We start from the raw sequence: 24,216 nt of genomic DNA on the forward strand, positions 1-24,216 counted from the left end.
CCAAGTGAGGGCAAATATGTTTGAATTATGGAATAGTTTTAAAGCAAAGACCACAGAAACCATGAATGCATACAAACCATTAAGAAAATATTGCAGGAGGAGGATTCCAAAATGAATGACTGTGGAATTGGCCGGTCAAATACAGCAGAAAAAGATAGGATGGGATAGTTACAGAGCAATGAAAAGTACTGAAGCCTACGACAGGTACAAGTTGATCTGTAATAACACCACAAAAAAAGGTTAGAGAGGACAAAGCTGCATATAAGAAAGCATTGGCTAAGAGAGCAAAGAATGGAGACAAGGAATTTTTCATGTATTTGAGCACAACAAAGATGAAAGCTAACCAGATCAGACCCTTGTGTACTGTGCATGGGAAATTCTTAGATAACCCTTCTGCTGTTGTGGATGAATTGAATAGATACTTTGCATCAGTCTTTACTGACAAAAGATCTTTCGTGCTGAGAAGAGGCCATGTGAGTTAGACGGAACCATATGAAATTAGTGATTTTGTAATTACAGATGATTGTTTATTAGAAAAACTTTTGAGCTTAAAGGCAAGTAAGGCTCCTGGAGTTGATGGCATATACCTGGTAGTTTTGAGGGAAACCACCAAGGAGTGTATTGAAGCATTGAGGTTAATTACGAAGGCACCTTTGGCCTCGGGGAGATTCCTTTGGAGATATCATCAATTTACAATGCAATTTGCAGTACTATATTCTGCATTTAGTAAATTACGTTCACATATTAGTGTTCAGTCTTTTTATACCAGAATGCTGATCTTTAATACTTTGAATAATTTTCAATCTTCAGAAAAGTTCTTCACCATTTATATTACTTTCACTCCAAATTACTTCAAATATAATTTTATTAAATGATAAAAATATTTCCTTATTATTGATAAGAATATTTTAACAATTTGGCGTTTGTTGTTAACTGCTGTGATTGATTTAAATAACAAAAATTTACAATTATAAAAGCAAATTTTGGCACCCTGTGATTTGCTTCCTGCATGTTTTTCATGTAATTCCTCACTCGTTTGTACAACTGTGAGGGGTTGATTTCGGAAAATGCTTAGAAACAAAAACCTAGTATAATGGATTATATGCATATATGTAAAGAATTTCTTTTACACATTTGCTACCACTTACATTTGCGAGGGTTCTTTACTTTGCCTTCAGGTGATGGAACAAACAGGAACTACTTTTTAGTAAATGGTTTTCATCTATGAAGAACCATCACTTCAAGTAACACTAGATTTTTGTTTTTTTTTTTTATTTTTTTAACATCAACAGATGCATTTGAATGAAATTCAGAATCTTACAACACTTGAACAGAAGGCTGTTTTAGTATTAGATGACATATAAAGAGCTGATTAAATGTTATCAGTCTTTTCAACGTACTGTCTATTCCTGTTCCTTTTCAGTCCTGCTGTTCCTGGCTGTAGATCCATTATAACAACCCTTTAGGGAAAAGTTTTACTAGAAAACACTTTTTGTACTAAATTTTATCAGTAGACACATACTAAGGATGAAGTTTTGTTTTTCACAAACTAAAAAATTAAAATTCAGCAAGTATAATCTGCAAAAATTTCGCCTTTCTTCCTTGTGGAAAATACTAAACTAAATTATATGCATATATGTAAAGAATTTCTTTTACACATTTGCTGCAAATATAAGCAAAGCACATAGTATGTATACAGCTTTTATAGCACTCTCTAGACAGCATGATTGATGCTATGCAAATCCCAGCCATAGTGTGCTGATGTCACTCAGCTATTCACTTCATGTGCTTTTCCTTTTGCAGTGCCCATTTATTGACTGCAATTGAATGGATGCATATTTGTGTTGAAGCACAAAAATTGCAGTTAGTTTTGATGCAAGTTTGTGTTCCTGCAGCAAACATGTTAAACTATTCAAGTACATGTTATTATCTGTTATTTACATTTTCAAGGAACATAGTTCACAACAGATGTAATAATGTAAGCACAAAAAATATGCACATCTATTTACTTCATTTCACAAATAGGGATTATACAAGCTGAAATTGATGAAATTCTTTGGCTTTCTGTTTTTTTTTTTTTTTTTTTTTTGTTTTTAGTTAGTTTTTGGCGCATCGGCTTCTGTGGCCATAGTGCACCTCCCAAGGTTTTTGCAGTACTCTGATCCAAGCCCGAGGCAGGATTCGAACCCGCGACCTTTGGGTTGCCAGGCAGGCACGTTACTCACCCGGCTAGCCCGGTCGGCTCTTTGGCTTCCAAGTCCAAAGTTGATAAAACTGAATCAAGTGATACATAAATAGTTGGAGAGGATATTACAACATCAAAAAATATGTAACAATGATATACATGACAAAAACAGCAAACTGAGAAAAAGACAATCTTCAAAAAGGGAACAGAGCATCCTGATTTCAAGTAGTCAAATGGTAATTTTGAACGTTTTTTTTTTTTTTTTTTTTTTCAATAAATTTTTTGATATTAATTTCTCCCTAATGTTGGATGAATCAAAATAAGAAATAAATATTTAAAGCATTTATGTACACAGATTATTTTTTTTTACAAAATTCTCAAATTCCACGAGAGAAACTCACTCTACAGAAGTCCCGCAATATCATTAAATTCCTTCCTAAAAGGTTTAAAATTCTTGGTATTATATTATTATTAAGTAGGCACGGAATTTCTGCAAAAATGAGAACAGAGTTTTATTAGCTGAATGCACCCAAATTACCTGATTTACACACTGGAGAATAACATGGGTATGTTATTCTCCACATTTATTTAGCTTATCAGCCCTGGACCTCACAGGAGTTTTAATCTCAAGGTTTCCAAAAACCATTTAATATTCAAGAACAGTGTTTACGACTGTTAAACCTTCAGTAATTTCAAATACTGAACTGCTATTCACATCTGGGAAGAGGTTAATGAAAAACAATGTGAAAGGTGTAGCCAGATCTGGTCTGCCGATCTAAAACTGGTTTCTACCCAAAAACTGAGTGGCCAACAAATTCAGACTTTCACCGCCTTTTCAGGATTTAAACACACATTGCTATGGTTTATTTTTGTAGTTCTACATAGATGAACACATATGTTATGAAAAATAGCTGGACTTTTTTCATATCACCTGTGCAAACAGCAGTAACAAAGTTGTTCAGTGTAAATTTTTATAATTTTGAAATGGCAACATGGTATTAGCTATAATTTTTAAGTTCAGAGAGAGGTTCTAATTTATTAGTGTAGAATTAATGTCTTACTTCCTAACAAAATAAAACAGTTCTAGAACAGATTATTTTATATGCCCTACCTGAATATAAGATGAACAATGGAACTATAATGGAATATATTTCCTCATTATAAAGCTCTTGCCATTCTGTAACGATGTTGGGGAAAATAACATTACTCTTCACCAATTCAGTGTTTTCAAAGTGATCAGTTACAATCTTAAGCAACTGAAAGGCATTACAGGCTAAGCTGACTATAGGAATTGTGCTTGCTATATGTTGTTTAGTTTTTTTGCATCCCTGAAAAATGAAATTACCAGATAAATGCAATTATGTAAATGGCTATCTATTATCATTATCTTTCATATATTTATGGAAACTAAATATAAAAAATATAGTTATTAAAATACAAATGAAATAATAAGTTTTAGATTAAGGCTGCCTTAGCGCCACAGGTGATTACCCCCCCCCCCACACACACAAGAGGAAATCAATACTTTGAGAGAATTGCAACATATCATAGTAAACCAAAAACACAAGGAAATAAGTCTTATGTAGAGCTCTTGCCCTTCTTGGTTTTGTTCAAATATGGGATACAAGAAACTGGAAGGTTGGGAAACTGCTTTAGAAAAAATAAGATGATAGCTATTGCCAATGGAATAAAGAATTATTATATGGAGATACAGCAATTAGAGCAGCGTTTCCCAAACTTTGAGTCACGGAACACTTTTCATCTCTCAACATATTCATGGAACACTTATGAAACACAAGTTTAGCAGGAGCCAAAGAATTGTTTGCTAATATTTTGTTACATATGACGCACTGTGCATCAGGAGCATCTTCATTTCCAACATATGCAAAGCCGAAATTCAAATAACTGTCGTTATACTTTCGTTTTGGGTCTTTTATTAGTTGGTTCCTGTTTTTTCACTTCAGATTTTTGGGGAACAAAAGGCTGCGATTGTTCATCCTCACTTTGAAGTGTGACAATATTGTGTTCATTTTCATCGACCACAGTTGCAATACTAGAAGTATTGCTTCTCATTTTAAAGTTCCTTTTTTCAACCAAAAATCCATGGTCACATATTTTAATAATAATATTTCAAAATACTAATAATTATCAAAAAAATTTATACAAGGAAGTGAGTTTAGTTATGATATTGGTTCGCTTCCTTCTTTTCTTATTAGTCCTTCTCTTCTTCAACCCACGTAACTCTAGGCTAAATTGCATATGAATGGCATATTAGATCACTACATTGCTACTTTTTTGTAATGTCATTACCTCTACACATACTTCTCTATGCAAAAGCCTGCCAAAATAAAGCATTCCACGATCTATTTGATTATGCCAGTATATTAATAACCGACAAAAGGCTGCGATTGTTCGCAGCCTTTTGTCGGTCTATGCCAGTATATTAATAACCGACAAAAAATTTTATAATGTTAAAATGATACAAAAGTGGTGTACACTACAAATTTGCAAATTTTATTTTTTTAATTTATTATTAATTACGATTTTTCATGGAACACTTGTTCACATCTCACAGAACAGTTTGAGAGATGCTGCATTAGAGTATAGAGAATTTGGTCTGCCGAGAAGTGAATTTGTATCCACGGCTTGTATACACGAGAAAAAATTATGAATACAGGCATCAAAACATGCCTACATTCGTAATTTCATCAAGCTACACAAACATGCTCTTCTCTGTTCAAGAATTCATGGTGGACTGCTACTGAATGGTTGAATTAAGAAACTGATATTGCTAGGAAAGCGTTTCAGATGTATTTAATAAAAGATCCCATAAACAGTAGTGAAGAATTATGAAATATATAAAGTGCTGTTGAGGTACAAGTGAAATGAAGTTGATACAAGGAAATAAAATGCATAGTACCAGTAATTGCAACAATTCGATGCAATTGTTGATTCTAATTGTTGTTTATTAATCATAAACGATTTCATGATTTAGTAAAAATTAAGATGTGTGTTGAAATGTAAAAATATATGCAGTTTGTCTTGGATTGGAAGGTGGGGAAGGAGCAGTTTTGCTTTATACATGAGCATTTTGCAGTCAACACAGTGCATGAATACAAAATGTTCTTAATGCATGAATGAAAAATGTTCATTTTTGCATTTTTCATAGACATTCTGGAATTTGAATTTTGCAAACAAATGGTACTCCATGAAAGTTTATTTGGTCATATGGCTGGTTTGGAGGGGAGAGGCCCCTTCATGAATCGACTTTGGTCATAGAACATCAGTTCATATGATACTAGATGTGATCTTTATTGTGTATTACACAATAAAGAAGTGAGTAATTACCTACCCACATTTTTGCGTGGAAAAGAATATCTTAATGGGCATGTGTGCACCTCAAGTGGGTTAACTTCACACAGAAACTTTGGTGTATGGTAGCTAACAGAAAAACTTGTGAACTGTGTGCAAATTTTCAAAAAAGTGTAAATTTTAGTATTCCTTAAGTATGGTGTTTGCCTCTCATCTATACAATTAATCATATTTTAATTGAAAAAGTATAGTCATAAAAATTTCTTAAAGTCTTCACTTTGGAAGAAAAAGTAATGTCACACTACTGTACCCATATTAATTTTCCACTAAGATTTTGGCTCCCTTAGATTTTGTCTACTTTGAGATCATGTTGATCTGAAGTGTCAAGTTTTTTTTTTCTTGGATAGCAAGGCTTATTTTTAATGAGGGATTTTTTTAACTTAATGCAATACAGTGTTAGAATTAAGAATATTTTTTTTAAGTTTAACTATTTCAAATATTTATCATTTTCAACTATTTTCTTGCCATTTACACTAAAAAATTTGATCTGGTGAAATCTGTACACCGAGATGGGTCTAGCCATGTTGACTTTTTTTTTTTTTTTTTTGACACATGCCTACTAAAGGATTAAAAACTTAGAATAACTTAAGTTGGAATTCCTGATATTGCTAAGAATTATTATACAATCAAAATAACATTTTGCATTTTTAAGATTTGTAGGCATCTCTTGTATTTTGAGTAACAGAAAGTGATGTGCATCTTGTTTGGTACATTGACCAATTCCTTGGGAAGAGAGTATATGCCATTATTGTTATTAATTATACAGTGAATTAGAATCTAAGGCCATATATTGCATTGTGTGTATTATGTCTGTGCAGATTGTACACTCAGAGACCAACTTGTTCTGCAAGATGAAAAACTGGAATAACTCAGAGGGGACCCTGCTCCCTATGGTATTATAGTTAACTGAGATCAGTTAATAACAACACCAGTTTAAGAGGAGCTTAAGAATTCCTCCAGTCTCCAATGGGACTCAAATCCCACCAAACTTACGTATGGTGGAACAATGTAAACCCCAAACACGAGAGGTATTAGAACCTACAGTACTTAGTACCGTGCTTGGGTTGGAGATTGAGAAGACGAAAGAAGATATTTGTTGACATTGGACTTGATCTTCTGTAGACTGTAATTTTCAGGAAATACGTATGAAGGAAGGTTGTTCCAGAAAACAGCAGTTGAATGAATAAATGAGGAAGATGAAATGTTGGTTCTGTGAGTTTGAATTTGTACAGTAAATGGATGTTGGCTGGTGGCGGCACGTGTTCGGACTATTTTGAAAGAGAGAGCAGGAATTATAGAAGCCAATTCAGAAGAACAGTGCCCATGGAAGTATCTGTAGAAGAGGCATGCAGCAGAAACAGTACATCTATGAGACAGCGAGTGGAGAGACTCTGTTAGAGATGAATCATTAATTAACCTAACTGCCCTCTTCTGAATGGAATCAAGAAGCCTGAGAGAGGTTTTGGGGATACCACCCCAGATGTGGGAACAATATTAAATAGCTAGGCAGATTTGCAATTTATACAGACTGAGCAGCTGTTTGGAAGAAAAGTAACGCTGAGAATGAAAGAGAAAACCAAGTTTTTTAGATGCAGAGGAAGCAATATTTGTAATGTGCTTGTGCCAAGAGAGATTAGAAGTCAGGGTAATCCCAAAAAAGAGATATATCATTTTGCCTAGAAATCAGAGTGTCACTAAAGATAAGCATAGGAGCAGAAGAATCCTTTTTGCGAGATATAAGACAACACTGAGTTTTAGAAGGGTTGAAATCAACTAAGTTGTCTTTGCCCCACTGGAGAATTACCTGAAGATCGGCATTTAAGGAATTGGTAGCAGATTTTCGAGAAGTTGAAGCTGATTGAGCAGGACAAGGTTTCTCAAAATGGAAAATGGAATGCAATGTGCTATCATCGGCAAAACTATGGATAGGATTTCCAGTCAATGGAAGAAGGTCATTAATATACAAGAGGGAAAAGAGTGGGAGAAAGAACTGAACCTTGGGGACACCGGCATTAGTGGAGAAGTTAGAAGACAGAGAGCCATCTACCATCACCCTCAGTGAGTGATCAGAGAGAAAACTGGATAACCAATTACTAAAAAACAGTTGCCAAACCATAAGATGGAAGCTTGTTTAGAAGACCTTTATGCCAAACACGATCGAAAGCCTTTGAGATGTCAAGAGCAACTACTTGGGTTTCACCGAACCTTTCCATTGAATTAGTCCATAAATGGGTAACATAAGCCAGAATATCACCAGTGGATCGACACTGATGGAATCCATACTGGCGATCGTTGATCAGACGGAAGGTTTCTAGGTAGTTTAAGAGTTGGCAGTTAATTTATTTCTCCATTACTTTAGAAAGAGTAGAAGTAATTGCAATGGGACGATAATTGGATGGGAGGGATTTGTCACCCTTTTTAGGAACTGGCTGGAAAAGAGCAAATTTCCAAGCAGAAGGAAAAGCACCTTTGGAATAAGGAAGTGAAAAAAGGCGGCAAAGAATAGGAGTAAGTTCAGGAGCACAGGTTTTGAGAAGAAATGGAGAAATACCATCGGGACCTGGAGCTTTCTTAGCATCAAGTTTCGTCAAAATCCTTCTGACATCCTTTTGATGGAACACCACAGGAGGCATTGAATGGAGCGTGTTGGGAATGGTGGGAGGTGTTTTACCAAGATCATTAATACATGAGTTGGAAGAAAAATGGGATGCTAGCAGGTCAGCTTTATCCTTGGCTGAAGTGACAACAGAACCATCTGGTTTGGACAGAGGTGGGAGCAGAGATGGGCAAAAGTTGCGGCCAATAGCTTTGGCAAGAGACCAGAATGCTCGGCTACCATTAGGGCAAGAAGCAAGTTTTCTACTCTTAGCCTTTTCAAACTCTAGTTTGGACTGATTAATAACTGCTTTACAATTGTTGGGAGCTTTGGTGTACGCAGAAAATGAAACTGGAGAATTAGAAACAAGCCAATTACGATATGCAACATTCTTCTCTTGAACAGCCTTAGCACATTTATTGGAAAACCAAGGTTTAGATAAAGGACGAGATTTTAAAGTGGAGTGTGGGATAAAGGATTCCATTCCTGCAAGAATAATTTCACTGACACAATCTGAGCAAACGTTGACATCAGACGTTTTGAAACAGTAATCTGAAAAAGGAAAAGAAGAAAAGAAGTCTCGCAGGTCATCCCATTTTGCATTCTTGTAATGCCAAACAACACAAGGTTGGGAATAGCCATGAGATAAAGGTTCCGAAGATACAATCACCAAGTTGTGATCTGAAGTGCCTAAAGGACCTCTCACTTCGACCGTGTACTTAGAAGGGTTGTTTGTGAGAAAAAGATCAAGCGTATTGGCTGTATGATTAGGATTGTCCGGTATTCTTGTAGGTAAATGAACAATCTGTGCAAGGCATTAGTAATTGCAAAAGCCTCAGAATCTTGACCAGCTGGGTCAGTGTGACTAGAAAATGGAAGCCAGCTGGAGTTGTGAACATTAAAATCACCAAGGAAAATTACCTCACTGTTAGGAAAGTTGGACTGGAGAAAGTCAAGTTGCAAAGAGAGGAAGTTGTTGTTGTTGTTATTTTGGTTTTAGGAGCATTAGCAACTAAGGCCATATTGCTCCGGGATATGCGGTGGTCATTCCCTGACCTTTCTGCATCCTCCATATTTGGTGGTGATGGGCTCGAACTCCGGTCTAATCAAGAAGCGTGTGCTACGCACTGCTGCTCCTTCCCACCTGGTTACAGAGGCGCAAGAGAGGAAGTCAAAGAGCTCCAAGTGATTAGTGGAGTTGGGAGAACAGTAAAGACAACAGATGAATTTGACACAATGAGGTAGAGAGATTTTAAGCCAGAGAAGGTCAAAGAGAGGAGATTCCAAATTGCCAAGTCTCTGACAGGGAATATCAGAATGGACCTATGCACAAGTACCACCTTTGAGGCGAAAGGAATCATACAGCGAATAACTTGTGCATCTGAGATGAGCAGTAGTTGAATCAACCGATAACTGAGATTCTGTCAGAAAAAGTACATGGGGTTTGGCAGACTAAGTGGAAATGGACATTGTTGAGATTAGAACTGAGCCCATGTATATTTGCGAAAGAATTAGTAAGTGCTTTGGAGGTTTAGATATTTTCGCAGATAAGCTTGCTCTATTAATGCTGTATAAGCATTAATAGAGCAAGGCTGATGCTGTATAAGCTTGTTTTCTTGCATTATTTGCCACTATTAATATTAAATAAGTGACACAAGGCAAAACAACGCCGAAAGAGGAACTATAGGAAATTTTGGAATTGGTGAAAGAAATAAAAGAGGTGAAAGACTTGTGGAATTTGCAGAATCTCAAGGACTGTCAGTAAAGAACACTTTTTTCAAGAAAAGGGTGAACAGAAAGTGGACATGGAAGAGTCCAAATCGATTAACAACTAATGAAATTGACTTCATCCTCACTAACAGAAGATATATTGTGAATGATGTTACCGTCCTGAATAAGGTAAATGTTGGAAGTGATCACAGAATGGTAAGATGTACACTTGATATAGATGTAGGAAAGGAAAAAACTGACTCGAGTAAATAATACAAAGGTCTTTGGGATAACAGAGGAGGAGAAAAAGCAGTATGTACTGGAACTTAAGAACAAGTTTGAGCTTCTGCAGACTGCTCAGGACCAAGATATTGACGAGAAATATTACAACTTTCTGAAAGTGATAAAGCCCAAGAAACCTATAGGGAAAAAGAAATCCAAAGAAGAAAAAATTAGTCAAGAAACACTTGTCATGATGAACTGAAGACGATAAATGAAGAGCAAGAAAAACACTGACAGGGAGAAAATTGAGTATACTGAGTTATGCAAAGCCATTAGAAAGAGACTCAGAGAGGACATAAGAAGATTTAACATAAGAAAAGTAGAACAAGCATTAAGGGAAAACAAAGGATTTAAATCAGCAGCCATGAGCAGTAATACAGAAAGACAAATGATACTGAAACTGAAGAATAGTGATGGTGTACTTATAAACAGCAGAGAAGGCATAATTCAAATAGCAGAAGACTACTATATAGAATTATACAAGGAGCGAGGGAATGATACCAGCAGTGGGGAAGATGGATTGCAAAGTAGCAACACATACGACATACCTGATATTCTTCCTGATGAGGTAGAACATGCATTGAAGAAAATGAAGAATCGGAAAGCCCCGGGGGAAGATGAAGTTACTGTAGAGTTGTTAAAATTGGGAAGAAGAGACATAACACAAAAACTGGCACGGCTCTTCACAAAATGCGTTAGAAAAGGTGTGATGCCTAAGCAGTGGAATAATGCAATCATAGTTTTGCTGCATAAGAAAGGAGATAAATCAGAAATTGGAAATTATAGACCAATTAGCTTGTTATCCCATATCTACAAGTTGTTCACAAGGGTCATTACTAACAGATTAGAAAAAATACTTGATGAGAATCAACCAAAAGAGCAAGCTGGCTTTAGGACAGGATTCTCAACTATGGATCACCTTCACGTAATGTCACAGCTAATGGAGAAAGCAAATGAATATAAAACACCATTATGCCTGGCATTTGTGGATTATGAAAAGGCATTTGACTCCATACAGCATAAGGCAATGTTTCAGGCACTGGGATGAGCAGTAGATACCCCATATATTATGATTTTGAAGAAATATATGAGAGTGCTACATCCTTTATTAGACTAGACAAAGACAGTAGGAAATTTAAAATCGAGAAAGGAGTTCGACAAGGAGACACAATATCTCCGAAGCTGTTTACTGCTGCCCTTGAGGAAGCTTTCAGAAGATTAGACTGGTCGCAGATAGGAGTCAATGTGAATGGAGAGTACCTAAACCATTTAAGATTTGCAGATGACATTGTGGTCATAAGCCACGATCCCAAAGAATTAGAGGAAAATCTTAATCAGTTATGCACAGTTAGTAAGGATTTTGGACTAAAGATGAATATGGCTAAAACAAAAGTAATGACGAACAAGTATGCCACGGAAATGGAAATAATGATTGAAGGAGCAGTCATTGAAAAGGTGGAGTCATATACTTATCTGGGACAAGTTATTAGCTGTAATAATGATAAATGGCTGGAAGTCAAGAGAAGAATAAATTTTGGATGGATAGCATTCAGGAAATATAGTCACATACTGAAGAGCAATATCCAAGTTTGTCTGAAACGTAAAATAATGAATCAATGTATACTCCCCACCATGACTTATGGAAGTGAAACTTGGGCACTCACCAAAAGAATGGAAGAGAAGCTGAGAACTACACAGCGAAGAATGGAACGAATTATACTGGGAATCAGACTGTTAGATAAGAAGAGAAACACATGGATTAGGCAGCAAACTCAAGTAAAGGACATTCTTATCAAAACTAAAGAACTAAAATGGTCTTGGGCAGGACACATAGCTCGTCCTGCCCAAGATGACAGATGTCATCTTGGGCAGGACAAGATGACAAGCTGTCATAGATGACAGATGGACTAAGAAAATAACAGAATGGTACCCAAGAGGAGCTAAAAGAAAACCTGGAAGACAAAGGCGGAGATGGATAGATGAAATTCATGAGTTTTTGGGTAGTAAATGGATGGCCAATGCTGAAAACAGAAGGAATTGGAAAGTTGCTGGAGAGGCCTTCATCCTGCAGTGGATTGAAAATGGCTGATGACGATAATGACATGGCATAACCAGCAGTATACTGTCACAGATGACACTACATGCTATGATTTCAGATGAGAACTTGGAGAGGCCAACCTAAAAAGTTCTACGTAATGATTCTATTTTGATATCATTCTTGTATCAAAGCACTTCTGATGAGATTTCACCCATCTTCAACAAAGATAAAAGTCCAATGAACAAAACGTTGAAGATGGGGGAAATATGATCTATTTTAGGAATGCTATTCCCCTTCTCTCTCTCTCTCCATCCTTCCCCCAGTGATTTACCCAATCTCTTCCATGACAGCATATATTTACAATTATAAGAATATATTGCATATATGTACAAAAGAAAGAAAATTAGGCATTTTGTGAATGCCTATGGTGAAGGACAATGTTTTCTGGCTTGATGTTAAATATATATAACTCTGTTAGATATTTTCAAGTTTTTGTCTTAAAACAAGACTGGCTCTTTCTTTAGTATTATTCCACAGAAAGAGCCTGTACGACAACCCTGTATGTTACAATAAATAGCTTAGGATAATGAACTCATAAGGTCAGAAACCTATAAAATACAAAGTGACAAATATTTATTTATGAATATTTTAATAAACATTTGTTCAGCAATAGAAATTCATCATTATAAGTCACATATTTAAGCTGCTAATGATGGTCTTTTAGCAACTTTTTTTGTTTTTTTGGATATTTAACGTCCAAAGCACTGAAGAGTAATAGCATTTAATCACCTTAATCACTTATTCAATTATATTATCATAACAAAATCATAAAAAAAAAAAAAAAAAAATACAATTTTCTGACAACAGAATTTTCTCAGTTTTATCAAAAAACTTACTTGTAGCCAGCCAACTAAAGAACACAAAAGGAAATCCCAGTGTTTTACATCCAAAATGCTAAGGAAGCTTTGTGCCACATGTGAGAGAAACAAAGCTACTTGACTGATAAAGTTTACATAAGGCATATCTTCAGCAGAGAAGTCACTGAAATATTTAAGATAAATATGTAAAACACAATTTTCTTTTAAAGTGCTTATGTATACAACTTTTCAGTGGTATTAATATGAACAAAATCTTTAATAAATAGTTATTAGTCTTTCATTCATGTTTATCTGTACAAACATTAAAATGAAATGCTTGGATGAGACTCCAATGGAGAAGAAAGAAATTAACAAAGTAAGGTTGACATTTCAGCATAACTCTGCCTGTCTTCTTATGCATGTATACTTATCTATGAGATGACAGGAAATTGATGAGAACTTGAAAGAGGATATTGATGAGAACTTGTTTTCCTGATGCTAGCTAACTGGTTTAAGGTTAGACACATCAATGTGATGCTTGACGATAATCTGTGGTCGATATGCTAACTCCTCATTTTCTGCAAATCTGCATGGTCTGGTGACTTCAACTTGTATTTTGTAACAATATTTTTGAAAAACACAACATCACAGTTATGAAAAATAATGTTCTTTTTCAAGAACATTATTTTTCATAACTGTGATGCTGCACATCATGCAAAACAGTTGACTGAAACAATGAACATCACGCACAATAGCTATGACTGATAAACAATGCTCCTGATCATTTTCTTTCTGCAGGACTTATCAGTAAGTGGCAATAATTTCTGCCCTCATTAGGGTGAATTTGTGCCCAGAATCCCAAATGTGTTTAGTTATGCCGAATTTATTGTAGTTCGTTTCCCTGATGGCAGTGTCATGCTGTAACATGGTCCTCAAGCCTTCTGCCTGTCTTCAGTCCAATTACGATGTTCCAGTATCCACATTCTTCGCACCACAATGAAACGTACACTATAGGTCTTCTTGCATAAAATATACATCTACATCTGTGCAGATGATTTTGAGTGGTTTGGATTGACATCAGCATCCCTGTCACTGCTGCAAATTGTTTGAGTAGCTGAGTAGCACTTAAGTGCTGATTATGATTGGCAAGGGGGGGGGGGCGACAGTGACCATGCTTCAGAATTGTTGATGATCTATGATTCTGACATGGACTGCTATTTACAACAGTCAATGAATGGTACAGGTTTCTTGGAACCAATTCCACAGCCTACTGAAGATACTTTGTGGCATTAAGCCATGCCACAACTTAGCACTGTGACTGTCATCTTCCAGTCTCCTGATGACACTCCAAGCAATAGACTTGAGCATATATGTCTGGAATGATGTTTTCCAGCTGCTTCACTATGATAATCAAATGTGTCATCTTTGGCAGCTATAATTCGTAAATGAGATGCATCCACAACATGATTAAGTATTTACCAAAATGGTTGCACACTTGAATTGGCATATTCTCAGCCTGTATTTGTTGGAGAAATCAGTAGTAATTTACATCTCCACATTAATCAGTGAACATGTGCTGTTGTTGTGGCCACACTCAATATCATAGCTACCACCTTTTTTGACTTCCAAAAAAGCTGCAGATTAGGCAGTTATAAGCAGGAGGTTTTTCAAGGCCATGCTGCACTAGAAATTAAATTTCACTGACAACATATACATTTCATATTATAAATATACACGTAGTATTGTTTAAAAGTACATTATGCTTTCAAACATTAGCTTACCTGGGATTTTTCTGTCTGCAGATTTGGATTTTTAGATATCAACCGATTCTGATTGCATCAACAAAGATACTTTTGCAGACTTTGTCCTCTGTAAAAATGTTGAGTCACAGTTTTGTTCATAACTATGGCCCTACTATCTGGAAGTCACAACATTTTCCAAAGTTTCAGCGTTTCAAGGTTTGAACAGTTTTTATTTTGCCACCAGGATTTTCCCTATTTAGAATTGCTATGAAGCATTATTAAATTCTTTATAGCAATTAAATGTGTTTAATTGCTATGAATTAAATTAAATGCATGGCTTTGGATAATTTGTTATATTTCAAACTTCCTTATGCACTTATCACTGCACATCAATTCTTTCTTCTTTCATAATAGTATCTGATAGTTTTTCACACTGAAACTAACAGAACTGATGTTGCAAAAACATATATTATTTCATCTGTTTCTTTACCTTTAATGACATCAAGAAACAGTGGAAACTTGTCCTCAGAAAATTTCAGATTTGAAATGACACACTGCCAACTGATGAAATTTGTATTACCTCAGCATTTACAAGAACATTATTTTTCAATGGGAGCTTGTGCACCTTGTAGTCACATCTAGCAATAAAGTACTTCCTCACTGAACAGAAGAATCTTCTCTTGTTTTAGACTCTCCACAACTATGTAAAAGAAATGCCTATGACTACATCACAATTATCCTTCTGGTTTAGAATGCTACAGTAATCAACTTCCAAAATGGAAGTGGAAGATTTTAAAACTGTATGTATAATAAACACAATAACTATAATAACAATAATATAAAAAAAATAAAATATAATAAAAACAATAGCTAGCAGAAATAATGCTACTGTATATGGATCTGAGGTACTTTGGACTGAAAAGTTATGTTTGGATTTTCAAAAAATAGCAAATTTAAAAGAAACAAGAAAACTGCTTTATTCAAGCTAAAAGAGGAAAAGAACAGACTTTCTGCATTGCAACCTTTAGCCACTGAAAAATGGCCCATTTTTTATAGTCATCACTCCCTCTTCTTTCCCAATCCATGCAATTTCAATAATAATGCCTGTTGTTTCTGTTCTTCTAAAACCATTTTTTTTTTTTTTTTGCTATTTCACTATCAGGATACATATTTCTGAACATGCCTGCATGACCAGCACAACTCAGAGGAATATTATGTCCTATGAGGAGAGATTCAAATAAACATTTGACACCATTTGACATGATGTCACTGTCACAATGAAATGCTACATCTGTTTTTAAATTTCTTTCTATGCACTGCTTGCTGTCCATATGCATATGCTTATTTGTTTTCAAATATCTAATTAAATTGCTTTTCTTACTACGAGAAACTGAAAAAAAATCACATTTATATACATTACACAAGGCAAACATTACTTTTCCCAGATTTTACAGTATATAGAAAATCTTGTGTATATGTCTTCTGAAATACTGTCTTATTTCTTTGACATCTTACTGAAAGACATTAATTTGTTTTACATCACACTAGTATTTTGAAATGGTTGCATATTAGAGAGAAACAACAGGGCCATTATCCTGCATTTCTATTTTTCAATGTAGAATAACATACTTGAGTGCCACTTCATTAATAAAAATAAGCAGAAATTCAGAGAGAATTTTCTTTTGTAAATTGCAAATTTAACAGTTTTACAATTTTTTTTGCAAAAAAAGAAAAAAAAGATGGAAAGATGATTTTTCAACAAGAGGCAGAAACTACAACCAACTATACTACAACAGTGGAATAAAGGAGTCAAATCAAACAAAAAAAGATGGAGTGTCAGTCATAAAACCAAAGAGTTGGTAGCCATGCCACTGCCTCAACAAGTATTGTTGTGTCTTTTATATTCAAGTGAATCCCATCTCTACAAAAATTGTCGTTTCTATCAATAAGTGCACGCCATGAGAAAAATTCTATCTCATATGCCTTGCAGCATCTTTCCAGGATGAAGATGATATATTCTGTGAAGTTTGAAGAATGGAACAGTTGAAACCACTCCACTCTTCAGACTTCACAGAATATACCAGACCGTTGTATAAATAACAGACATTAATTACATTATGTTTAAAGGAATTCAAATTAATCAATGTTTATGGATAAATATATCGAAAAAGAGTCCTAATGATATAAAACTCACTAAAATGAATTCTCTTCTCAGTTGATGATATTTTTGGGGAAGGAAAGTGAAAAAAAAAAAACGTTTATAGTTCAGAAGGAAGCAAGCATGCCTGGCCATATACGAGGCGATTCACTACCAGTGCGACAAACTTGCAGGAGGTGTAGGGGGCACAAAGACGAATCGGAATCACATAGCATTGCAGGGTCCGAAATGCCTTCGTCATGCGGTAGAGAACATTGAACGGGAGGTCGCGTGAACAGTGATCCCGCTGGAAGTCAGCATTTGCAAACCGGTTCCTGAGGCAGTAGGATGGACAAGTATTCAAACGTTGAACTGGCCGACATGCACCTCGCGTATGGAGCTGCGGACTGTAATGGGTGCGCCGCTCTGCGCTTGTACCAGGAATGTTTCGCACACAGGCGTGCTCCTCATAATACAATTTTCGCACGTGTGCACAGAAGGTTACGTGAGACTGGTTATTTCACAAGAGGTACCATGAATCGAGAGCGAACGACAAGGATGCCTGTATGGAGGATACTGTCAACAAACCAAATGAGTTCATACCATCTGCAACGCATCCAATCATTGGAGCCTGAGGATTATCCACTCCGGAGGGCTTTTGCTACTTGGTTACTTCAACAGAAACGGTTCGCAAATGCTGACTTCCAGCGGGATCGCTGTTCACGCAACCTCCCCGTTCAACGTCCTCTACCGCATGACGAAGGCATTTCAGACCCTGCAATGCTATGTGATTCTGATTCGTCTTTGTGCCCACTACACCTCCTGCAAGTTTGTTGCACTGGTAGTGAATCGCCCTGTATAATATGTTAATCACAGTCATATTTAACCCCCTGTGCACAGACCATGTAACAATAATAAAGAAGGTGAAAGTAATTGCTTTGATTTAATGTTTGCATATTAATTATAGTTTCTGCTATAGTACAAAGTCTGTTTTCCATATATAAAGTTGCACAAGAGTTATGATAAAGGTTTCTATGAAGTTGAGACTTTCATTGGCTTTCCCCAACCACGACCAAGTTCCCAATGTGTTTTTTATTTTTATTTGATAGAAAGGCTTCCTGTAATTGTTGTAACAAGTGTCATTGAATGCCCTCATTACATTATAATACTCTTCAACAAAAAAAAAAAGTTTTTTTTTTTTTTTTTTTGTGCACAACAATCATTTACTGAAAGTGCTATATATAGATGACAGCATTAAACTTACTGAAAATTAATTCTCTGTATGTTATGAGCAAGCTAATTCATTAAGCTTAGACATAAATATATTCATTGTATCAGTTTTCACTCATAAAGCCTTTTGTGTCTAACACACATACCACTCAATGTTGTTTATGTATCTCACATTGATCATAATGAGTTGGCAATGTTTAAATTTTTCACTGTAACTTGTTCCTAGCAGTAGCACCAAATGCATGGACAGGAAACCATATAATAATAATAAAGAAGGCAAGGGGGAGGAAGAAAAAGAGTTAGATAGAGAAACTGAAATTGAATGCTCTGCTTTTGCTATAGTGTAGTGTTTTCTGTAAGAAGAATTAGAGAATAGTTATGATGAAGTCTTTCTGTGAGATTACTGAGACATTTATCAGACTTACTTCTCATTAAATTCACATTTACTTAAAGTGAATTTAATGAGAAGTAAGTCTGATTCGGACTTTTACAAAAGTTTGAAACACAGGAATCTTTCATATGCATCTCAAAGTTCATTTTGAAAAGCTGAATAAAAAGGTATTAAAGTTGAAAATGGTACTACTACATCAAATAAAAGTCAAAATAAGAAAATACAAGATAAGGTTTTCTGTAAGGAAATAAGTTGCAGTTTGCACTTTGTGAAACCTGCGTTAAAATTTGATGGTAGCCACAAGAGAAAGCTTATAGGAAACAAAATATTTCATTTATTAAAGCTGGAGTAAATACTATTTACATTTCAGAAAGCAAGAGCCTTTCTGCTTTTGTCAAGTGTTGAAAGCATTATGTTAATTAAATTAGCAATTTAACGATGTACTTAATGTTTGGTAATTGTTTGTTGTTTGGCTTTTAGGCGCATTAGCAACTAAGGCCATATTGCTCCGAGGATATGCGGTGGTCATTCCCTGACCTTTCCGCACCCTCCATATTTGGTGGCTCACGGGCTCGAACCCCGGTCTAATCAAGAAGTGTGTGCTACACACTGCTGCTCCTGCCTACCTGGCTAAGGAGGCACCTGTTTGGTAATGAGCTTATTTTAAAATTTCAGGTTATTTTAACAATCTAGCTGTAGTTGGTGAACACCATTAGCAATAAGTTTGAGTAGTACTGTCCATGCAAATAGCATCTTTTATTGTCAGCTTAAAAAAAAAAAATTGACATTTTTGAAAAGAATTCTGGTTACTAAATAAATTTTAAATTTGAAATATGTATGCAAAAATAAGATCTGGAGATTCTATTCATTGAAAAATTGCTAGCATGCATTCAAAAAATGCATGCATGCAAGCAATTTTATGTTATATGAGTGAAAGATTACTACTACCTTCCTCAAAACAGTGTTATGTAATTACCTTAACTTTTAATTAGACTGTCACATTATTACTTTAACGCATTATACTCCTAACTGATCTTTAATTTTATGTTAAGAATTAAAGAAATTTATTTTTTATTCATATTTATATTTTTTCCTATTTAGTCTGGAGCATATACAAAATGAAAGAAATTTTAAGATTCTAAAGAAAACAGCTACATTTACCAATCAGTGAGAAAACTACATTTCTTAGATTCCTTTAACCCAATCAAGAAATCCATTATAATTCTTATTTCTTCATTAAGAGAAAAAATCTTCCTGTTTATTAATGTAGATAAGCAGGAACATATTACTGTTAAATAACCAGGAATACCTGAAAGGAAAAAAAGAAATATATGCAGCATTAATTTGCATGTGTATGTAATCTTTTAACTACAGTATATTAGCCTTTTTATACTTTCTGTGTATCTAGTGTTATTAGAATATATTCATCATATTAAAAATACCAGAAATCAAATTATAAAAGTACAGGGTGTTTCAAAAATGATGGTCAATAATTTAAAGGTGAAAAGTATACACTGAAATAAGTAAAAAAGTACCCAGTGAAAATCGGGCCCCAAATGAACTGTTTTCGAGATAACGCACATTTTCTGTTAAGATCTGCCACTGACTATGGGAGCACTAGTTTAGCAAAAAGCTGTGAATCCTTTGCTAAGGGTGATTTTATTAAACATAAGATAATACATTTTTAATATTTGGTTTCAATATCACAGGATTTTACAGATGTTACATGTTATAGGATGTTCTTTCTAACACTCTTTCCTCAATATCAGGTGTTATGCTTCTGGGCCTATATGCTTGTACACCATGTGCGAAGTGCCCATATTCTCGCACCCATGAAGCGTTGATGCACACTGATGAATGTGCACCTGTTGGACTGCCTTCGACAGGGAAATGCTTCTTGGTACAAATGTGCAGCCTCGAGTGCACTGCCGTTGGCAGTTACCATACATGAAGTGCATGTCCGCATACTCTTCGTTGCTGTAACCTCTTTCCATGTTGACTATCCTTTGACAAGTACTAGAATGCCTGCTACGTCTCAGAGCATCAAGAGAGGGAAAATGGAGAGAATGAGCATAACCTAACTTAAACAAACAAGTCAGTGGTGGATCCCAACTAGAAATGTGCAATATCTCAAAAACAATTCACTTAAGGACCCATGTTTACTAGGCTTTTTTTGCATATTTTAGTCTGTAGAGTTCACCTTTAAATTATTGACCATCACTTTTGAAACACCCTGTATACAGAATATGATTTCTTTTGAAAAACAGAAATTAAACATAATATTTACCTTAATAATTTTAAACTAACAAACTTAACTAATTTTAAACTAACATAGATAACAGAAAATTAAAAATAAAAATGGAATAATAACATCAAAATCAGATTATATGACAAAAGGGAAGACTACAGCTTTGAAGTAATACATCTAATTGGAAATCAAATATACCTGTTAGGATACACAGAAATACAGGGTGTTTATAAATTATTCATCTGATTGTGAAGCAATTAAAATTTTATTGTAATAGGTATTACAAAACAGTTTGCTGCACTTAATAAAGCAACTCAAAGAATTTCTTATTACACAATTGCACTTCAGTAACCTGTGATAGACCCAAGGTAAATGTGTGGTGTGCACGGTCCTTCAGCCATGTAACTGGGCCATTTTTCTTCCATGAAAACACTGTGAACTCTGCAAATTACTTAGTTATGCTCAAATGGTGTGCTGCACCTCAAATGGAAGATATGCAACCAGATGTGTTCTACCAGCAAGATGGGGCACCACCACACTCAGCTGGGATAGTCCCATTCCATGGTCTCCTTGTTCCATGGATATCACATGTAGGATTTCTTTGCATGAAGCTATATAAAGGACAAGGTGGAGGCAAAAATGTTAACAACATCACAGAGTTAAAAGATCGGACTGAACAAGCAGTAACTTCCATTTCTCAAAGGGTGCTTCAAAACACTTGGAATGAAATTGGCTACTATCCTGACAATATGTGCTGCCAAAGGTGCCCATGTGGAGATTTACTGAAGTGCAGTTGTGTGATAATAAATTCTTTGAGTTTCTTTATGTGCAGCAAACTATTTTATAATAAAATTTTAATAGCATGTCATAATCAGGTGAATAATTTATAAGACCCCCTGTATAATATCAAAGGTGTACAGTATCTTTTTTAATTTTGTGGTGATCTATAATTGATGTTTATTTAGTCCTCTATATAAAGAATAAAATAATGAGGATTCATTACTATGAATCCTCATAGTAATGAATGTAATAGTAATGAAAAAAAGATGAGGCACTTCAGGTAATAATGAAAAAGAATGGAATAACTACCAACTTTATTAAATTCTACTTAAATCATTTAATCTATAATAGTAAAATAGAAGATTCTACTTAAATAGAGAATATTGTCTAAACGGTAGCTGCAGATATCAGAACAATACTGTTTTATGTAAATATGTAAATTAATTTACATATTTACAAAGAAATAGACAGAGCACATATCAAGAAGAAATGACAATAGATGGACCAAATGAACTTTGAAATGGATACTGCTTGACTGTAAATGCTTTAAAAAAAAAAAAAAAAAAAAGACCAAAAGTGAGATGGATCGATGAAATTTTTAAATTCACTGGCAACAGAAAGCATAAGACTGTCATTGCTGGAAGCTTCCTGAGGAGGCCTTCATCCTGCAATGGATAGACAATGGCTGAAAACAATTATGTAAATTAATTTAGCCATTACTAGTTATATCCTTTCCCTGTAGCATGTAAAAAGAACACTCTCCAGAGATGGTTACTTAGTATAGGCTGCTAGTTAAGTAATCAAGTAATAAGATGAATAGTCTTTTTTTTTGTTGGCCTTTACATTTTCTACAATACTAACACAATTCTATTAGAAATCACTCCAGCTACTTTTGACAGAAGATAGCAGTAACACATTAGCTCAGTGGTTTTCAACCGGGGCACCATGTAATTTGAGTTAAAGTTACTTAGACCTTTTTTTTTTATTTTTTTTAATTTATATATTTATTTCATTACAAAAAAAGGTGTGTGGTATCTTTTTAATTTTGTGGTAATCTATAATTGATGTTTATTTAGTACCACTATATACAGAATAAAATTATATATATAAATTGAATTATGAATTGTAATTTTGTTTATAATTATATTATTGTAATAACTATCATATAACATTTTATTAATATTAGATATATATATATACAGAGAGAGAATCAGATCTAACAGGCAGAAAATTGAGTAGGAATGCCACAAAATAAAATAAATTACTTAGGGGTGCCGTTATTAAAAAAGGTCAAAAATCACTGCATTAGTTCATTTCATAATTGACTCTACTGACGTGATCATTGGTAAGTTTTCCCATATTTTTCTGATTAAAGTAGAATGATGGATAGTTTCCATTTTTTATTAGTAGCGGCAAATGATGCAAAAAAAAAAAAAATCTTCCCATCACCTGTTCATTTACTTCAATAATTTTAGTTCTTTCTTGAATTTATTCAAACCATCCACTTCCACAACAGACAGGTTTGTTCCAACAATCACTCACTGACTGAAAGTAAACTTCCATGCATCTATCTTGCAATCATCCTTCCTTGATTTGAATTTATGCCCCCTTGTATGTATAATCTGAGCAAGAGGAAAAATGCCATCAACATTTAGCTTACTCAATCCATTCAAAGTTTTAAACACATTGATCAGATCAACACACAGGTGCCTAGTCTCCAGATGCTGAAATTAGCAGAAATTAAGCCTTTTTTGGAGAGATTATCCTTTTATTCCCCTACACTAATTTTGCTGCTCTTCCCTCTTCTCTGCACCGATTCTAGCAGATCTACATCCTTCTTAAAATGAGGCCTCCAGACTAGTATGCAGTAGATTGTATGCAAGATACAGCCTAACCATTGCTATGTACAATGGGATAATATCCCTGCTAGCAAAACCTTATCCCTGCAAAATTCCTGTATATTGTTGATAAAACTTCATGAGTTTTTGTGGCAGTCTGTCTGCACTGCTCAAATAACTTCATATCTGACTGCACAATTACCTCCAGGTCATTTTCATTTTCCAATACCCTGAGTATAGTACCACACACAGTTCGTACATTAATCTGGGATTATTGCTACCCTTATGCTATGCTATACCTTGCATTTGTCAAAGTTAAACTTCACTGCCATGTACATTTAAGTGCTTAACATACACATACATAAAAAAAAAGAACTAATAAACAACATAACATAAAATAAATTGAACAGATTTATGAAGAGAATAGATTTAACATAAATAAATTAATTAAAAATAAACAGTAATGAAACATTAATGCCATAGTTTCCTGTACATATGAAGTAAATTTAAATTTGTATTTGCAATTCAGCATAAGGATAAATATACATGCAACTATCAAAACATTATAGGTTGTATATTTGGACTATCTCAGTATATATATTACTGATACAGTGAAAAATTAACATCCAGAGGAGATACCATTTTACATATATCAACCAGCTGTATTTATAATTATTTTAATTAATATATTAAGATAATGTTAATATTTAAGATAATTATAATTCTGCAATTAACCTTAATAAATGACAAATTATAGGTTAAAACCTATAACCAAATTCCTGATCAAAGTAACTATAATATCCACGGCCA

At 34.6% G+C, this 24,216-nt stretch overlaps 1 protein-coding gene across 1 annotated transcript in view; it reads right to left on the minus strand.

Moving 5' to 3' along the window:
- Ltn1 (E3 ubiquitin-protein ligase listerin) overlaps positions 1–24,216 on the minus strand; it is a 264,614-nt gene that overhangs the window by 51,793 nt on the left and 188,605 nt on the right. The window contains exons 20-22 of the mRNA XM_090378100.1: positions 19,702–19,849; positions 13,080–13,224; positions 3,297–3,513 (exon numbers count right to left, since the gene is read on the minus strand). Coding sequence (XP_090234226.1) covers positions 3,297–3,513; positions 13,080–13,224; positions 19,702–19,849 — 510 coding nt within the window. The remainder of the gene's footprint in view (positions 1–3,296; positions 3,514–13,079; positions 13,225–19,701; positions 19,850–24,216) is intronic.

The sequence above is a fragment of the Mastigoproctus giganteus genome, chromosome 7, assembly GCF_048544385.1.
Source record: "Mastigoproctus giganteus isolate SK-2022 chromosome 7, ASM4854438v1, whole genome shotgun sequence".
NCBI classification, from domain to species: Eukaryota; Metazoa; Arthropoda; class Arachnida; order Uropygi; family Thelyphonidae; genus Mastigoproctus; species Mastigoproctus giganteus.